The following is a 16,734-nucleotide window of genomic DNA, read 5'->3' as shown; positions in this document are numbered from 1 at the left end:
TGTAGAAGTCACTCACGAGAAATAGGCATATCCATGATGTTTGTGACCAGCTTTTCCCACTCATTCAGTTTAAGACCAGTATAATTAGTGTTTAATTTTGCCCAGTCCTGAAAGGCACGCGTTATCAAAAACTGGGTCTCTTGGAAGATCGTGAATTCCTCTAAGATACACTGTCTAATTAGCCAAGCCCTATTGGATTGTTCTATTATGCTTCTTCTATCTTTCTGAATGATTTTTCTTACTCTATCATATTCGGCTCCGCTCACATCTGGTTTCCCTTTCATTGATTCCAACTTCTCTTTGTTCAACTCAACGTGTCTTTGTAATTGAACCACGTTATTTGCAGCCATGATTTTGTATCTTTCAAATAGGCTTCTCAAAGAAAGCAAAATGTCCGTGAAGATTCTGAATTTAGGGGACAGTGTCCCTGATGTCTCTTCCATTTCTTGCTTGCAGATGCTACTCGTAGTTTCTAGGTGTTTTTTAATTATGCTGAAGTTATTATTAATATCTAATATGGTACTGTTTTGCTGCACTGGATAAAGCTTTGGGGTCACTTCACCAAAGTTATCTACTAGTGTTTCAAGAAAATTTCTTTCTTGAACTAGTTGCATAATTCTTTTTTCATGCCTTTCCAAAAGCAGTGTAATTCTATACCATAGTTCCAGTGAGGTGTCAATGCAAGACGCGGCTTGGTTCCATTGTTCCGCAAATTCTTTTTTCCACATTTTCATGAATTCTGACGATATCTTCTTATCAGCAAATTCATTTGAAGTATCGTATGTTGCTTGCTTTCTCCAACTCGTTAAGTCAGTGCGGACGGTTAAAAATGTCAACACCAAATCGTCCTTACTTAACTTAGGATGCTTCATTACCAAGTTGATAAACCTAGATAAACCTATTCTTCTTTTCTTCAAGAAAATCTGATCTGCATTTTGCGATCCAATTCGTTTAGGAGGTAACTCAGGAATCATTCTAAAAGGATATCTTTTCAGCAAAACTTCTCTTAACCACAAAAAGTCAGAGTATCTTCTTACGACAGTTCGCTCCTCAGAAGGAGAGTTACTTGGTAGAACAATTAGGTGTTTTACTAAGTAATTAGCGTGCTTAAATAATAAACCCTCTCTTTCAGGTATCTCTTCAATGACAATAACATTGGCATCTAAAGGCCTGTATGTTCTTCTGATTTTATTGGCCCAATCAGATACATCGGCTTCAGTTTCTTCGGTGTTCGAATTCTCAGGATCGTTCTGGCCTGAGGCCGTTTCACCAGTCACTAGATTGGAAGCCCGGTTTATACCGTCTCCATTAACAGTATTCCTATTATCGTCCCAGATACTTTCTTCAAGGACATCATCGGCCGGCAGAAAGCCGGTATCTTCCTCATTTGTGTCCAAGGGTGTTGACAAATTTAATGTATTGAATTCGCTGGAAACTCTGCTAAAGGAAGGTTCAGTGTCCTCCGTATGAACACCCGGATCATCACTCTTTTTCCACGCATTGGAGCTGGCATTCCAAGGATCGGTGTCTTGATAATTGTCCATTTCCTCTCTTAATTGTGTTTTACAGAATTCAAATTTTATTAGTGCTCTTCAGTTGCTTTTATTGAACTATAGCTCTTGTAAATTGGGCGATAGCAAGCGGTGTTCACCCTGTCAGAGTGTTTTCCCTTCTTGTTTTTTTGGCATGCATGTAACAGCGCCCTGCTTACGCAGAAAATTACGGCAATAATGGGATGACCTGGACCAACAAACGAACCGTGAAAGTGGAGGTGTGAGGTAAAGAATGTTTTAATTTCGAAGTTACGAAGGAATATACAGTTCAAGTAATTACAGTGCAAGCATTTCATTGCTTGGGGTCAATGGTAGGTTTAGATTCCTGAAGTTCGAGGTTCCACCAAAGACATGATAGCATAACAAATCCTAATAAAAAAAATTTATCTCTCGGTTGCAAGTATGGGTGATCTTTGCAAGGAAATTGAATACTAGATTTTTTTTGCATGGAAAAGTGCTTTCTATCAATTGTTTTAGGAATTTTATCACCGATTGATATTTCATTGGCTTTTGTTGGTTTGTCCGTCATTGGACTCCTTCTGGGTACTTTGGCTATCTTAGCATTTCTTTTGATGTATGAAGAGGAGTCGTACGTTATAAGCCTTTGTAATAGCTCAGACTTACGGCCAGACAATTTCAACCCTCTTGATTTGCATTGTTCCTTCAGTACTTTAACTGTAAATTTTTGGAAGGGAGTAATATCATTGTTATTCAATAAAAAGGTCAAATGGCTTTTTGTTTGGGTGCTATGTACATCTCTGCGTGCACTCAAGTTAAAAACATCGGGCCGTTTAAGCAGCGGCGTACACAGTAAAGATACCGAGCTTCCTAATCTAAACGTTAGCAGGTCCAGCGATTTTCGTGAAGCAAACTTAGGTGATAAAAAAAGAGACATATATCTTACTTCGGAAGCCTAATCTTCTTGATACGTGTATGCCGAGTGCTCTTTGCACAAGCATGCGAATTATAGATCTTTCGGAAGAGCATAGCAAAGTAAATAAACAAACCCTTCGAAGAGATTTCGTTACCCTACGTTGTTGAGGAGGCACATTGGAAACGTCAGTCAGCCACACTGTGCCGCCAAGAACACTTGTTCATTGAGTTGATAAATCGTAGGGTTTGGTTTATGAAGTTATTTACATATACATAAAGCAAATGAATATCCATAAATATATATATGGCCGGATACTTGGCCTCTTCTTCTTGTTTCGCTACGGCGTATGCAGATTCTGTCAAAAATCTCGAATAAAAACGGTCGAATCACACAGCTTAAATAACACGGTTTTCAATATGAATGGCTTTAGTGAATATTTTCTAATCTTTGGGAGTTTCGACTTAGTATTGACGTGCAGCTTCCTGACAAGCTTTTAGCTGCTGTAAGTAATAGTCACATATTTGAAAGTTCCCGTTATTCTCATCCAAACAGCGTGTGAAGTTTCTTGCATCCATTTCGCAGGTTCTTCCCATCTGCTGGTCCATTTGGGTTTGGCCGGAGGTGTTACTCATATTTTGCTGCTGTTGCTCAACAGGAGCGGATTCAGATCCGGATCCGGAAAACATACCAGTAATACCTGCACCCAAGGTGTGGCCGATGGTACTACCAACGGCAACACCTGCAGCAGTAGATGCCATTTGTGCAAACATGCCTGGTTGTCTTGTCTGGGCACCTGCGGCGGGGGGATGTGAATAAGCGTTTGGTTCTTGTTGCGGACGAGCTGGAGCAGCCACGGTGGAAGCAGATCTCGTTTGGGTAGGTCTTGACCTAGACATAGGTCTTGATGATCCTCTTGAACGGGCCATAGTAAGTTATTTGGTTGTTTTTTGTTTTGCTCTTTGTTCGAAATATGTTACCATCTGCCAGATGCTTACAAAGTGATTGGTTTATATAGGCCGCGGAGATTACGGTGGAGCGAAAAAGCGCTTACAATTTATGTATTGCTCAAGGTGGCGTCCGCCGTAAAAAGAGCTCACTTAATATGACCGAAACTCGGAAATGAAAACGGTTCATCAATACGACGTCAGATGGGTGAAAATGCTATTAGAATATAGAATAAGTAATAAGCGAAGGAAAGGCTTTAAACGGGAATTATTTTTACACACCAGCACCATTGGGGATGTATCAAAGAGGGAGCAGAGGGATGCAAATTGATGCAAGTTCTATCTTCAAACATTTTAGTGAAAATTAGTAAACACGCCTTGCTCGGAAAGAAACTGCGTGTTGTAGCACAGTTACCCGGATAAATATTTGTATTACCCGCACTTTTGTTACATTCTCGTTACCCGGCTTGTAATTTTCATGTTTTCGCTTTCAATAAATTACCTAAAAGGGTCAAAACAAAACAAACCCAATGAAGAAATTCCAAAATATAGAACAAATAAATATCTCGAGTAACTTGGGATGATCTTTGAATGTATATCCTTTGAACAAGGCATAATTTCAATGGCTCTCTCTTCTGCTAATATTCTTAAGTATAGAAACTTAGAGCGTAGTTGACGGAGTGAATTGAATATAAGTGGTTGTCTCTAAGAATAATAAGCTTTTGTGTCAAAATCTAATTCTGCTTTTTTTTTTTCCATTTTTCACTTCTTCAATTTTGTGGCATAATACTACATTAACTTTCAAGAGAACTAAAAAAAGAAAAGACAAAAAAGCTAAACTGCATAGCCAAGTTTGTTTAATTAAGTCTGAAACTATCTTTTTGTACACAAAAACTTCATCTCCTCCACATCTTTTCTATATATACCCTCTTTTATTTATTGATAATCGTTACCAGCCGTTATTCAATAAAGATAAAACCATAGCCGTGGGTAAAACAGAACAAAGTAAGATCAAGTCGAATAAAATGTCGTTGGGCCCTCTCAAAGCTATCAATGATAAACAACTGAATACCCGTTCTAAATTGGTTCATACCCCAATAAAAGGAAATGCTACAGGCCTCGCAGGCAAAGAAAACCACTTTAAACAAACAAAAAGGCTAGATCCGAATAATGATAACCACCATCAACCCGCTCAGAAAAAGAAAAGAGAGAAACTATCTGCTCTATGTAAAACACCACCTTCACTAATCAAGACAAGAGGAAAGGACTATCATAGAGGGCATTTTCTAGGCGAAGGTGGATTTGCTCGCTGTTTCCAGATTAAAGATGACTCAGGCGAGATTTTTGCTGCTAAAACAGTAGCTAAAGCTTCGATAAAATCAGAAAAGACAAGAAAAAAATTATTATCAGAGATTCAAATTCATAAAAGTATGTCCCATCCAAATATCGTTCAGTTCATTGATTGTTTTGAGGATGATAGCAATGTCTATATTCTATTAGAGATATGCCCTAATGGTTCATTGATGGAACTATTGAAAAGAAGGAAAGTTTTAACAGAACCAGAAGTTCGATTTTTCACCACTCAAATATGTGGTGCAATAAAGTATATGCATTCAAGAAGAGTTATACATAGAGACTTGAAACTTGGTAACATCTTCTTCGATTCTAATTATAATTTAAAGATTGGTGATTTCGGTTTAGCAGCTGTATTGGCAAACGAAAGTGAGCGCAAATATACAATATGCGGGACACCTAACTACATTGCTCCTGAAGTGCTGATGGGTAAACATTCTGGACATTCATTTGAGGTGGATATCTGGTCGCTAGGCGTTATGCTTTATGCTCTATTGATCGGTAAACCGCCTTTTCAAGCAAGAGATGTAAACACTATTTATGAAAGAATCAAATGTCGCGATTTTTCGTTCCCCAAAGATAAACCAATTTCAGACGAAGGTAAGATTCTGATAAGAGATATTCTATCTTTAGATCCAATAGAAAGACCCTCTCTGACAGAAATTATGGATTATGTATGGTTTAGGGGAACTTTCCCACCATCTATACCCGCCACAGTCATGTCGGAGGTACCAAATTTCGAAAGTGTTCCCGATGAGCAATCCCTGATTAATTTCAAAGACTGCATGGAAAGATCCTTATTGCTAGAAAGCATGAGTAGTGACAAAAGCCAACGTCAAAAGAGAGATTATATATCCTCTATCAAATCCAGTATTGATAAACTAGAAGAATATCATCAAAGTAGACCATTTTTACCTCATTCTTTATCCCCTGGTGGGACTAAACAAAAATACAAAGAGGTTGTTGATATAGAAGCCCAAAGAAGGTTGAATGACTTGGCCCGTGAAGCAAGAATACGTAGAGCACAACAGGCTGTTTTGAGAAAAGAATTAGTGGCCACATCCACCAATGTCATTAAGTCAGAAATCTCTTTAAGAATACTAGCTAGTGAGTGTCATCTTACCTTAAATGGTATTGTAGAGGCAGAAGCTCAATATAAAATGGGAGGTCTCCCGAAATCAAGACTACCCAAAATTAAACATCCAATGATAGTTACAAAGTGGGTTGACTACTCAAACAAACATGGTTTTTCCTATCAGTTATCAACAGAGGATATTGGTGTTTTATTCAACAATGGGACTACAGTCCTTCGACTGGCAGATGCGGAAGAGTTTTGGTATATTAGTTATGATGATAGAGAAGGTTGGGTAGCAAGCCATTATTTATTGAGTGAGAAACCAAGAGAGCTAAGTAGACATTTAGAGGTAGTCGATTTTTTTGCCAAATACATGAAGGCTAATTTGAGTCGAGTTTCTACGTTCTGTAGAGAGGAATACCATAAAGATGACGTATTTTTGAGAAGGTATACAAGGTATAAACCGTTTGTTATGTTCGAACTAAGTGATGGTACTTTCCAATTCAATTTTAAAGATCATCATAAAATGGCAATTTCCGATGGAGGCAAATTAGTGACTTACATCTCACCATCTCATGAGAGCACTACGTACCCCTTAGTTGAGGTTCTGAAGTATGGTGAAATCCCAGGATATCCAGAAAGTAATTTTAGAGAAAAATTAACATTAATAAAAGAAGGTTTAAAGCAAAAGTCCACAATTGTTACTGTAGATTAAAACCAAAATGAAGAGGGCAAAAAAGCACAAGTACGCTAGTACGAAACAATTACCAGTCCATTGATTGGGCTCCTCCTCCCCTAATAATTAATATAAAACTAAATAAATGGTCTTGTCCTTTACGAAAATAATATATAATAATTACCCCCTAGCATTAATACCCCTTTTTAAAGATTATTCTCAGAACAAATAAGCATCCCTCATGTCTGTTCTTTATATCAACCGTTTAAATTAAATGCACTTATTTCTCAAGCTGCAGATCCAAGAGCCACTAATATCTGTCAACAAAGAAAACGGGGAATTTGCTTTCTTATGGAACATGTGTAGTGATTATGTAACTTACTCTTTTTTAACTTCCTTTTACCTTTGGACTAGCGATTTTTCAGTCAACATTTAGCCTCTTTTAGGAGCTTTTTTTTTAAATTTATAGATCCAATATTATCTGGCCATATAGGCATAAACTGTGATCAGTAAAATACTTCAATTATCAAGATGCCATTATTAGGTATAGCCATTTTCTTCTCGACATTTTAGCAGGTTTCAAGAACTACTCGGCAACCGCTATAAAAGTCTACTTATTGTTTTTTTGCGGTTTTAATTTCGGAATGGTGATATGAGCGGCTATATTCCAACCGCTCGTTATCACAGCTTTAGACAGGTAGACTGTGAGTGAATTGAAAGTGGGGGTTATTTTCAACTTCGCTCTATTGACTGTATGTTGACAGTGGTTTCTATACAGAAAATTTAAACATACGGCTTGCGGCCTAAATTTCCTTCATATGCTACTGGTGAAACTATCTTCAAAAAAAGGATTCTTTCGGTGAAGCTAAGGAGCACTTATTATAAGTCATAAGACTAATTAATGATAAAACCCCACTCTAATAGGTAAATTTCATAATGGTAGGGTTAAGATTGTTCCAAATAAAACTTATATGACTTACTAAAGTTATGAAATTTTAGCTCATACAATCGTGGGTGATGGTTAATTTGTAAAAGATGGAGGTTTAATTTTGAAATTGCAGTCTTTTCCAGTCAAACATATAAATTTTAAACACACATATTCAAAAATTAAATCTAGTTCAAACTATCTTCTCTCTTTCATTATTGCTTGGTGTGCAAATTTTGGATTTCAATTGGCTCGCTCCAACTAGATCCTTTTGAAAAAACAATCTTCGTAGAAAAAACGTCCCGCCAAAAAAATGTTTTCCCTTGTTAAAAATATAAATAATGTTCGGAAATCGTAACCTCAAATTATTTTGAAGTTATCTTTATTATTTAAATATTTATTTTTCAAAATAATAAAATATTTATAAGTTATTATTTCAAATAGTCATGTGATTACTTATTTGATTATCTTCTCAGGAGAACAATTTATCTTCAGCGACTTAACAATTAGTTTATTCAAGTCGCAAAAGTATCGCAAACCCTTTTATGTTGTGAACCTTGTTTGTTCGGAAAGGCTATTTACTTCCCAATGATAATAGTTAATTTTCGATTAATTTCTAAGGTTATGATATATAGAATTATATACACTAGAAGGAAAAACTAGGTAGCATACGGTTTAACAGCTACAAGAGTTATTCTCTCCATCAAGGCGAATGTTGATGGCATCATTATAGTCATCTTCAAAAGCTTCTGTGTCAGCTTGATTCTGTTGTAGAGCACTTCTCGCGATTTCCTCAAACGCGGTATCAACGTTTATAGCGTTTTTGGCACTTGTTAAAAACAAAGGAATATCACCCAGTGATTTTGCAAGTTCTTGAGCTGACTTTTCAGATACAACTTTTTTGGATTCCTCAGCATCGATCTTATTCCCCAGTATGACAAATGGAAATGTTTCCGGTGAATTTACATTTGCATGTACTAAAAATTCATCCCGCCAAGACTTGATGTTCTCAAATGAACTAGCATTGGTCACATCGTAAACCAAAACGCAACAATCTGCACCTCTGTAGAAAGCAACACCCAGGGATTGGAAACGTTCCTGTCCAGCAGTATCCCACACTTGCATAGTGGCAACTTTATCACCGTCAACTGTAACCTCCTTCGTTAAAAAATCAGCTCCAATTGTTGCTTTATATTGTTGAGAATACTTATCATTGACATAACGATGCATCAAGGAGGTCTTACCGACACCAGAGTCACCTAAGATGATCACTTTCAGAATATTCTTTTTTCTAGAAGACATCTCTTATTAAACGCTAATGATAAAGGGTTTCAATACACTTAAAGATTTGACTAGATAAATTTATTTCCCTTGTTTGTTGGTAGCTTCCAATGCGATTTTACTGTGTGGTTACTCACTTTTCCGCCTTAAAGATAAACGTACAGACTAACAAACTAGCTTCTTCTTCAGTAGGTCAAAGGGAAAAGCTAATGCGCGAGATTTAGTCGTTACCCGCACTGTAAATTGCAAGGTTACCTAATGCCATAATGGCGCCATCAGGTGTATGTTGAGTAAACCACCTCATAAACTGCCGTTCTTTTGAATTTGAGGACGCACTTTTGATACAAATGTAAAAGCATAGTGCTCTCAAAGTTCTATAATTGAGTAGTGTAAGAAAGACAAATCTATAAAAAGAGTGAGCTAAATAGAGTTTGTTGTGTTTATGCCCAGCTTATATATATTCTTGGAAAATGCCGATATTGGTTGTAGCAAATGCTACAATGGTACGCTGATCCAAACATGCCTTTCTGAACTCCATATAATTGCTTAGCTCTTCAGCTAACTTTTCATGGGCCGTAAAGATCTCACTTCCAAGTTCCTTGAGGATTTTTGAGGAGGCCTTAATTTGAACTGCCAGCCGTTGCTCTGATTGCTCACGCTTGGTTTCGATAAAACTACCAAGTGGGATATGACTGGGAGTATCCGTTGCGCTTTTCGGTTTAACTACACTAGGGAATGCCTTTCGGTAGTTTTTCTGTAAAGCAAGGAATTCACCGTAATGCTTCCACCATTTCGTGATTTTATCAAACAAGATTGTTTGGACGAAAGTAGATAGCTGAATGGTACATTGTTCTAGGAAACTCACATGCTCTAGTAGTTCGGCGAGTGCTAAATCACTGAACATGTTATGATTTGTGAAAATCCTTGCAAAGGCATCGGCGGCTTCACCGTTAATGATTTTTCTGCCCATTTCTCGAAGGCTGTCGTACGTATCTTCAAAGTCATTGGACTTCAAACTAAGAAATATTAATATCTTCCTTAGAATATTCAGACTTGCCTTAAATGACGAAATCTCATCAAAATTAAAGCGCAAAAAGCTTTGTATCATATTAATTTCTTCTGGCTCCATGGTTTTGGGATTATCCTTGCTGGGAGGTTTCTGATTTCGTTTGGAAGTGTTTATGCGCATCCAATACAAAACAGAAGCCTCATCGGTAAACAAATTTTGTGGAACTTTTTTTAAGAATAAGAGCACGTTGAAACAGTTAGTTAATTTGTGCAGTAGCGACCTGACGTCTGCTTTTCCAATTATCGTCAAGTCAGAACGGTTTAAATGCGAGATTTCATCGATATAGCTATTTAATGGTAAAAAGGTAAACTGATTGTCTTTTAAAATTGAGCGTAGTAAGCCCTGGATTGTTTTCATGTTTATAACCGTTGTTAGGAAAGGTTTGTCCGTATTTGAAGCGGTTGTTATATTCGTCGTAGCATTTAAATTATGATATCGTAAGGAATGAAGGTAAACCAATCCAAAAAGTGAGTCCCTTGCTCCTCTTTCCCCTATTTTGCTTAGTACCGAGTGGTCCTTTGCATAATCGAAGCAAGTAAAGAAGGTCGAGTTTTGAACCTTTTCTAGTATTAATCGACTATCTTTTGTAATGGCATCGATGTTACTTATCCTCTTGTACTTGACATATATCATCAATGGAGTTAGACCTTTGTAGTTCCTTCCATTAATATCTAGCTTAGATAGCTGTAAGAGGATTGAAACGTCAGATTTCAGAATATGCAGCAGGCTATTACCTTTACTGTCGGTGTGATCTAGATAGTCAAACGAGCTGTTGTGCTTTTGATACCAACTATTTGCAATATTGAAGGCTATCTTTACCATTTCTTCATAGTTTGGTTGATCGTAAGTTCTAAATATGGAAAATAAAGGTGTTTGTCCACTAGAATTTTTTCGCTTCCAATCAACATAACTTCCAATGCTTTTAAGTATATCCATTTCATGGGTTAGATAATGTGCTACAGTTCGTGCATATTTGTCTGCTTTATTGACGTACGAAACCAGCTCACCTTCAGAACAGTTAAGCAGCATAATCCCAATAAGTATTTTTGCAGCTTCTATGTTTCCCGTTTTGATTGATTCTATAAGTAGGGTAGAACCATCCAAAGTTTCATCTTCTAGGATATCTTCCATTGGGAAAAGATCTTCATATTCAGTGAGAACGTCTAGTAAGATGCAGTTTTTAGTATTGGTTATACATATGGATAAAATGGATTGGCCTTGTTCGTTTCTGTATTGCAAATTATCCTCATATGTCGCTAGATTTTCTATTTCGTTTGTGGGGTTTTCACTTGACAATTTATCCAATAACTCTCTTGTTTTTTGGTATGACACGTTTGCTTTCGCCAAATTTTCATTATTTTTGTCAAAGTCTTCGAAATAGCAAACTACGGCTTCCAGTGTAGATATGGCATACCCTAAAATCCCGAATTTTGTGGAAGACGGGTTATTCGAAAAGTTTTGCAGATAATAAAGATGGCTTTTCAGGTGCTTTTGCTCACTCCTACAGACAACAAGTACAAAAAGGCTTAATAAAGTGTCTGCATCCATTGTTAAACTGTTTAGACCATTTGGCAATTCTTGTTGATGGGAGCTTATTTCGGTGGGCCCTGATAATTGCTGCAAAGTCTCAACTAAGATCTTAGATTTTTCCGCGTATGAATGAGTTAAGGTCAGCTTCTGGAAATGTTTAGATGCTACATTAACGCGTCTTTCAATGAAAGTAATGTCACTTAACTTGAACTCCTTGAAATCTTTTGAAAAAAAATCTGCCAATAACTGATTTACTGAAAAATACTTATATTTTTCAGTGTCCACTTCGTAGCCCTTGAAATGTGTAACAAGTCTAGACCAAATGTCATCATAAAGGTTCAATTCAAAGTAATCATGAATAAGGTCATATAGATTAGAAAAATTTTTGAAGAGTGAATCGGATTTCATTCCGTCAAACGATTGTTGCACAATATCTTCAAACATCTTTTTAGACGGGTCATCATTGGGAGCAAGTCTTCTATAGTTGGAAAACAGTTGACCCAGTTGTGCTAAACGAGCAGAATGAATATGCAATATATTGTCAAACGATGATCTTTCTTGTTCATATGAATTTACTGGCAGGTTAGACACAGATTGTGCATTTTTTGGCACCTCTTCATAACTATCGAAACATTTTAAGTAGTCGTTGGGAGCAACTTCACAATTTAATGGCTGATCTATGAATAATATAGCAAAATCTGCGGCTCCCTCAAAGTAGTCATTGAAGTTAGGTAAAACTTTTGTTTCTAAAATCTTAAGTCTTTGCCTTATAGGAAACCCGTTCAAGGCATGAATGATATTATTCTTCCATTGGATAACAACGGCTTTACCATCTAACGTTTCATAGTGACTGTCTCGTAAAGTCGTGTTTAAATAAGAGTTTTCGGTCGTTAGCAATATGTGAGAGTTTATAAAGTCAACATTATAACAAAGTTCATGTAGCGGCAACTTGGTTTTGACATCATGGTAATTCAAAAGAAAGCGTAAAGGAGGCGCTAGGAGGATGAACCTACGGGTTTTTAAGTTAGCGAAAAGCTTTTTCAATGGCGACTTCTCTGGTTCAGGGCAGTTAAATATAGCATTGATTAACGGATTCAGCAGCGTTGGTAGATGGTAAACCGACATTATCGGACATCCCCAGCTGATTCATGGACTTCCTAGTGAAGGACTTACAATAGGATGATCCCTTTACTTATAAATCGTAAGGCCAAAATTTTCGGCTGCGGCAAAACTGAACGAAGAAAAACGTCAAAGGCAAACCTTTACTTGCGGATGCTGCGTATGCAAATATATGTGTCTATGCATACTGTGAAGTGTCAGGGCCATCGTGTGCATTATACATTGATTTGATGTACGGATGTGTAGAGTTAGTAGTCGGTGACGTTCCTAGTAAAATATAGTTTATTCCAGTAAAACAAAAGTTTCCTCTAAAAAAGTAGCTAGATGCTGTCATTGGAACGAAACATAAAAAAGATAAAATAAAAATCCTAATTGTGAAGTAAGCACTTCCAATTTTGACTGTCTTCATTATAATAAGCAAATAATTACCTTTATGAACAAAGAAGTCTTGGCTGGAAAACCCTTGGAATACTCTTCGTTATTCTTCATGAGTTCGTACAGCTCATAACACATATAGTATAGGCACTGAATGAGCCGGGGGCACTGCAGCCAAATAATTAGTTTGGAGTCCTAAACGTCAGAGGGATCCTCAAACCGCGCCCTTAGGTAACTTACTTATATACGGGGGTGTGACACTTTGTCGTAGTAGTTGATATTCCGTATTCCTATCTTTAATGACGTCTATAAATGAGACAAAAAAACCGGAAAGAGATTTCTATCCCTTTAGCAGAAAGGGTATATTGGCACATGACCTGACATAAACCAACAATGTCCAGTGATAATACTTACTATCCAATCAAGATTGAAAAAGCCTCGCACGATCCAACACTTTTGCTCAATCATACATGCTTGAGAGTTAAGGATCCAGCAAGGACCGTTGAGTTCTACACCAAGTATTTCGGTATGAAGCTATTGAGCAGAAAGGATTTTCAAGAAGCGGAATTCAGCTTATATTTCCTGAGCTTTCCAAGGGATAACATATCCAAAAACAGGGACGGCGAACCTGACGTTTTCAGCGTAGAGGGTATTTTAGAATTAACCCACAATTGGGGTACTGAAAAAGATTCAGACTTCAAGATCAACAGCGGGAATGAAGAGCCGTATCGTGGATTTGGGCATATCTGTTTTTCTGTGTCCGATATCAATAAAACTTGTGAGGAATTAGAGTCTCAAGATGTCAAATTTAAGAAGAGACTTTCTGATGGAAGACAAAAAGATATCGCCTTTGCATTGGATCCTGATGGATACTGGATTGAGTTGATCACGTATTCCAGAGAAGGACAAGAATATCCAAAACGCCCTGTTGGTAACAAGTTCAACCATACTATGGTTCGTGTTAAGAATCCAAATAGATCTTTGGAATTTTACCAAAATGTGTTAGGCATGAAATTATTAAGAACTAGTGAGCATGAAAACGCTAAGTTCACATTATATTTCCTCGGTTATGGCGTTCCAAAAGGAAATAGCGTCTTCTCATGTGAAGGTGTACTGGAATTAACTCACAATTGGGGAACAGAGGATGATCCAAATTTCGAGTACCACAACGGTAATTCTGAGCCACAAGGTTATGGTCACATTTGCATAAGTTGCGATGATGCCGGCGCCCTTTGTAAAGAGATCGAAACTAAATACGGTGATAAGATCCAATGGTCTCCTAAATTTAGCCAGGGTAAAATGAAGAACATTGCATTCTTGAAAGATCCTGATGGATATTCCATTGAAGTTGTTCCACATGGTTTGGTTGTCTGAAAAGTTAAAATAAAAAAGGTGCAAAGAAAGCTTGATTATTTTGCATAATAATAATCGTTCTTTTGTACTTTTGGTGAATTTGTTTCATTTGTTTTTTATTTATTTTTTATGTACTTACTATAACGTCGACATCAAGGCATACATGCCAAACATCCGGTGCAAAGGTCTTTATACGTTCAAGCTTAGAATTTACAAATTGGAGTTTTGTGTTACGATTTTCAGTCAGTATGATCGACTCATTAATCGCGCCAATTTCTGTAACGACATCCTTTTCGAAGCTTCCATCATTGATTGCTTTTATGTGTACATTTTCGTGTATGTGCATCGTCACTGTTGTCAAGGAAGCTCCTTGCAGATGAATTAGCTTGATTGCTAATGGCCATCCTTGCCTACTTGAAGGAAGGAGGCCCAAATTTATATGCCTAACACGCAACTGAAATCCTGGATTCTGAGCTTGAAATTCGGTGATTCTTTGAATGCACATTTCATTAGATTCTTGATAGACGTGGCAGTTACCAGTTTTATCAAAGCCATTTGCCTTTAACCCTCGTTTCAGTCCTTCTACACTCCAAGGGTTCAACTCAAATGCAAAAAGGGTCCTGGCGCTCTTTGCCAAGTAGCTAAAAGTGAAATAGCCTATACCCGCATATAAATCGACCACATCATTATTGCAAATATCTGGGAAAGTCGCCAGAATCCTCTTCTTCTCCTTGATATTTCCCCTACTAAACATAGTAAAAACTGGTGACCAAATCTGTGTCACGCCGTTTTGTATGACTTTGCACCATATGCTTGAGCTTAGTTGTTCTTTACTTGGATTTTTCCACAACGTATAATCATCACCGTTTGAAGTATCCTTATCAATTAGTTCCCCATATAACGGTTGAATATTGAACGGTCTTCGCAAAATGTCTGACTCCACAATAGCATTGTTTATAGCTAAATGAGTCAGCAATCGATCTTTGGAGTGGCGATTCGCATTTTTATTCGGATTATTGGGACAAAGGAAACACAATAACTCGCTGTAGAACTCATTTGGATCGACGAATTTTAATTTAAACGCTTTCTGCCAGATTGGATGATTGAATGACCTTACCGTAGAATTATTGAACAGAACCAATGGGGGGTATATCGTGTACTTTAAGGGTAAATGATCCAATAAACATAATACAGATATCTCATCATTACCGGATACATGGTCTCTCAAGTAACCTTTTGTAAATTCCATAATACTGTTGCTTTGATGTTCTAAACGCCCATTATTATGTTCATACTTATCACCTTCATGGACCCGAGCTTTAATGCCTGCAACATTGCCGATTTCAATAGCTAATGGATGTTTTAGGCTTGCAATAGAAGATTTAATAACCATTCCATCCTTATCGGAATAAATAGGTTTAACGAATAGGCCACAATCTTCCAACTTGACTTTTATGGTTTTTACCAATGTGACATCAGTTACTACAAATTCTACTGACATCATTTCCTCATCTAATCAATGCTTGCCATTTGTATATTACCTGAATAATTCTTTGTGAAGTACTGCAGTTTTTGCTCATCTCATCTGAAAAATCTAGCAAGAAAAAAAGCTGGCCAAAGGAAAACCAGATTGAAGGCGCATCTCTTTGCGCATAACAACATATCCTTTATTAAAAGTGTGAATTTCGTGATAACTCTTAGGATCCTATTTTTCGATGAACGTTACAATATTAAGTTATTTAATATACTAGGAGTTCTCCCCAGATATCTGGGAATTCACTAACGGGAATCAACAGCTCTAAATGTCATTTTTGTCCTCGTTTTATACGTCCTCATCCATTGATCGCATTGCATTATCGATCCTTACGCTTCAGCTTCCACTAGTTTCGATGACAGTTGAGTATTGTACTAGTCCCATAATTCACGTCATGTTATAAACACCGTGTATAATAATACTCTAGCCACAACATAAACAATCTTGATCTGTTGTACTAGCAATCAATTTACCATAGTTGATTATTGCTTCAACTGACCTATACTTGAATGACAAATAACGTTCAAACTATTTTAGACCTATTGTCATTGTATACCCAAAATTGTCGCCAAATTCAACCGACTGATGAATAGTCCTATATCTAGTGTTTGGTAAGTAGGTATCAAAATATCAAATATTTCAATTAAAATGGCAACTTGGCCGAGTGGTTAAGGCGAAAGATTAGAAATCTTTTGGGCTTTGCCCGCGCAGGTTCAAATCCTGCAGTTGTCGATAATAATTTTTTTATTTTTTTAGCTTCATGATTCCCTTCAAAGAGAACAAAAATGCGGCAATTTTGTTCTGCTCGCAACAATTTTTTCGCGTTGAGTGTTTTTCGGATCGGCAAAGGCATTTTTTACCTTTGGCAATTTTGCTGTCAGCTGCTTATTTGTTTATTCGCATTCTGAGGTTTCAGATCCACGCCATCCATCATTTTGCACAGCATCTTTTACGTAAATGAGATGTGGCGATTCGTTATTTGCTTCTCCTCACCGTTCCTTGCGCGGGGCTGAGGGGCTTACATTATGTTCTCGGTCAGTATCATCGCTATCGCACTCCTTCTGCTACGAAGC

The 16,734-nt window shown here is 37.2% G+C and overlaps 8 protein-coding genes and 1 non-coding gene across 9 annotated transcripts; 3 read left to right on the top strand and 6 right to left on the bottom strand.

The window, feature by feature from the left end:
• Positions 1-8: 8 nt before the first annotated feature.
• Positions 9-1,544, bottom strand: MVP1 (Mvp1p; the record flags this gene model as incomplete). The annotated part of the gene is made up of 1 exon (XM_056230234.1): positions 9-1,544. The coding sequence occupies one exon, from the start codon at positions 1,542-1,544 to the stop codon at positions 9-11; it is 1,536 nt and encodes a 511-aa protein (XP_056084174.1).
• A 301-nt stretch (positions 1,545-1,845) lies between these two features.
• Positions 1,846-2,448, bottom strand: AIM34 (Aim34p; the record flags this gene model as incomplete). The annotated part of the gene is made up of 1 exon (XM_056230233.1): positions 1,846-2,448. One exon carries the CDS (start codon positions 2,446-2,448, stop codon positions 1,846-1,848), a length of 603 nt encoding a protein of 200 aa, XP_056084173.1.
• Positions 2,449-2,888: 440 nt separating this feature from the next.
• Positions 2,889-3,353, bottom strand: MIX17 (Mix17p; the record flags this gene model as incomplete). Its single annotated transcript, XM_056230232.1, has 1 exon — positions 2,889-3,353. One exon carries the CDS (start codon positions 3,351-3,353, stop codon positions 2,889-2,891), a length of 465 nt encoding a protein of 154 aa, XP_056084172.1.
• Positions 3,354-4,396: 1,043 nt separating this feature from the next.
• Positions 4,397-6,514, top strand: CDC5 (polo kinase CDC5; the record flags this gene model as incomplete). Its single annotated transcript, XM_056230231.1, has 1 exon — positions 4,397-6,514. The coding sequence occupies one exon, from the start codon at positions 4,397-4,399 to the stop codon at positions 6,512-6,514; it is 2,118 nt and encodes a 705-aa protein (XP_056084171.1).
• A 1,561-nt stretch (positions 6,515-8,075) lies between these two features.
• On the bottom strand, positions 8,076-8,702 carry YPT7 (Rab family GTPase YPT7; the record flags this gene model as incomplete). The annotated part of the gene is made up of 1 exon (XM_056230230.1): positions 8,076-8,702. The coding sequence occupies one exon, from the start codon at positions 8,700-8,702 to the stop codon at positions 8,076-8,078; it is 627 nt and encodes a 208-aa protein (XP_056084170.1).
• A 430-nt stretch (positions 8,703-9,132) lies between these two features.
• Positions 9,133-12,405, bottom strand: VRL1 (Vrl1p; the record flags this gene model as incomplete). Its single annotated transcript, XM_056230229.1, has 1 exon — positions 9,133-12,405. One exon carries the CDS (start codon positions 12,403-12,405, stop codon positions 9,133-9,135), a length of 3,273 nt encoding a protein of 1,090 aa, XP_056084169.1.
• A 762-nt stretch (positions 12,406-13,167) lies between these two features.
• On the top strand, positions 13,168-14,148 carry GLO1 (lactoylglutathione lyase GLO1; the record flags this gene model as incomplete). The annotated part of the gene is made up of 1 exon (XM_056230228.1): positions 13,168-14,148. One exon carries the CDS (start codon positions 13,168-13,170, stop codon positions 14,146-14,148), a length of 981 nt encoding a protein of 326 aa, XP_056084168.1.
• Positions 14,149-14,254: 106 nt separating this feature from the next.
• TRM12 (tRNA(Phe) (4-demethylwyosine(37)-C(7)) aminocarboxypropyltransferase) lies at positions 14,255-15,631 on the bottom strand (the record flags this gene model as incomplete). Its single annotated transcript, XM_056230227.1, has 1 exon — positions 14,255-15,631. The coding sequence occupies one exon, from the start codon at positions 15,629-15,631 to the stop codon at positions 14,255-14,257; it is 1,377 nt and encodes a 458-aa protein (XP_056084167.1).
• Positions 15,632-16,311: 680 nt separating this feature from the next.
• Skdi_13.trna5S lies at positions 16,312-16,393 on the top strand. Its single transcript has one exon. It is a non-coding gene; the product is annotated as a tRNA-Ser (tRNA).
• The last annotated feature ends 341 nt before the right edge of the window (positions 16,394-16,734 follow it).

Source organism: Saccharomyces kudriavzevii, assembly GCF_947243775.1.
Source record: "Saccharomyces kudriavzevii IFO 1802 strain IFO1802 genome assembly, chromosome: 13".
Taxonomy (NCBI): domain Eukaryota; kingdom Fungi; phylum Ascomycota; class Saccharomycetes; order Saccharomycetales; family Saccharomycetaceae; genus Saccharomyces; species Saccharomyces kudriavzevii.
This window is presented reverse-complemented; position numbering and strand designations above follow the sequence as displayed.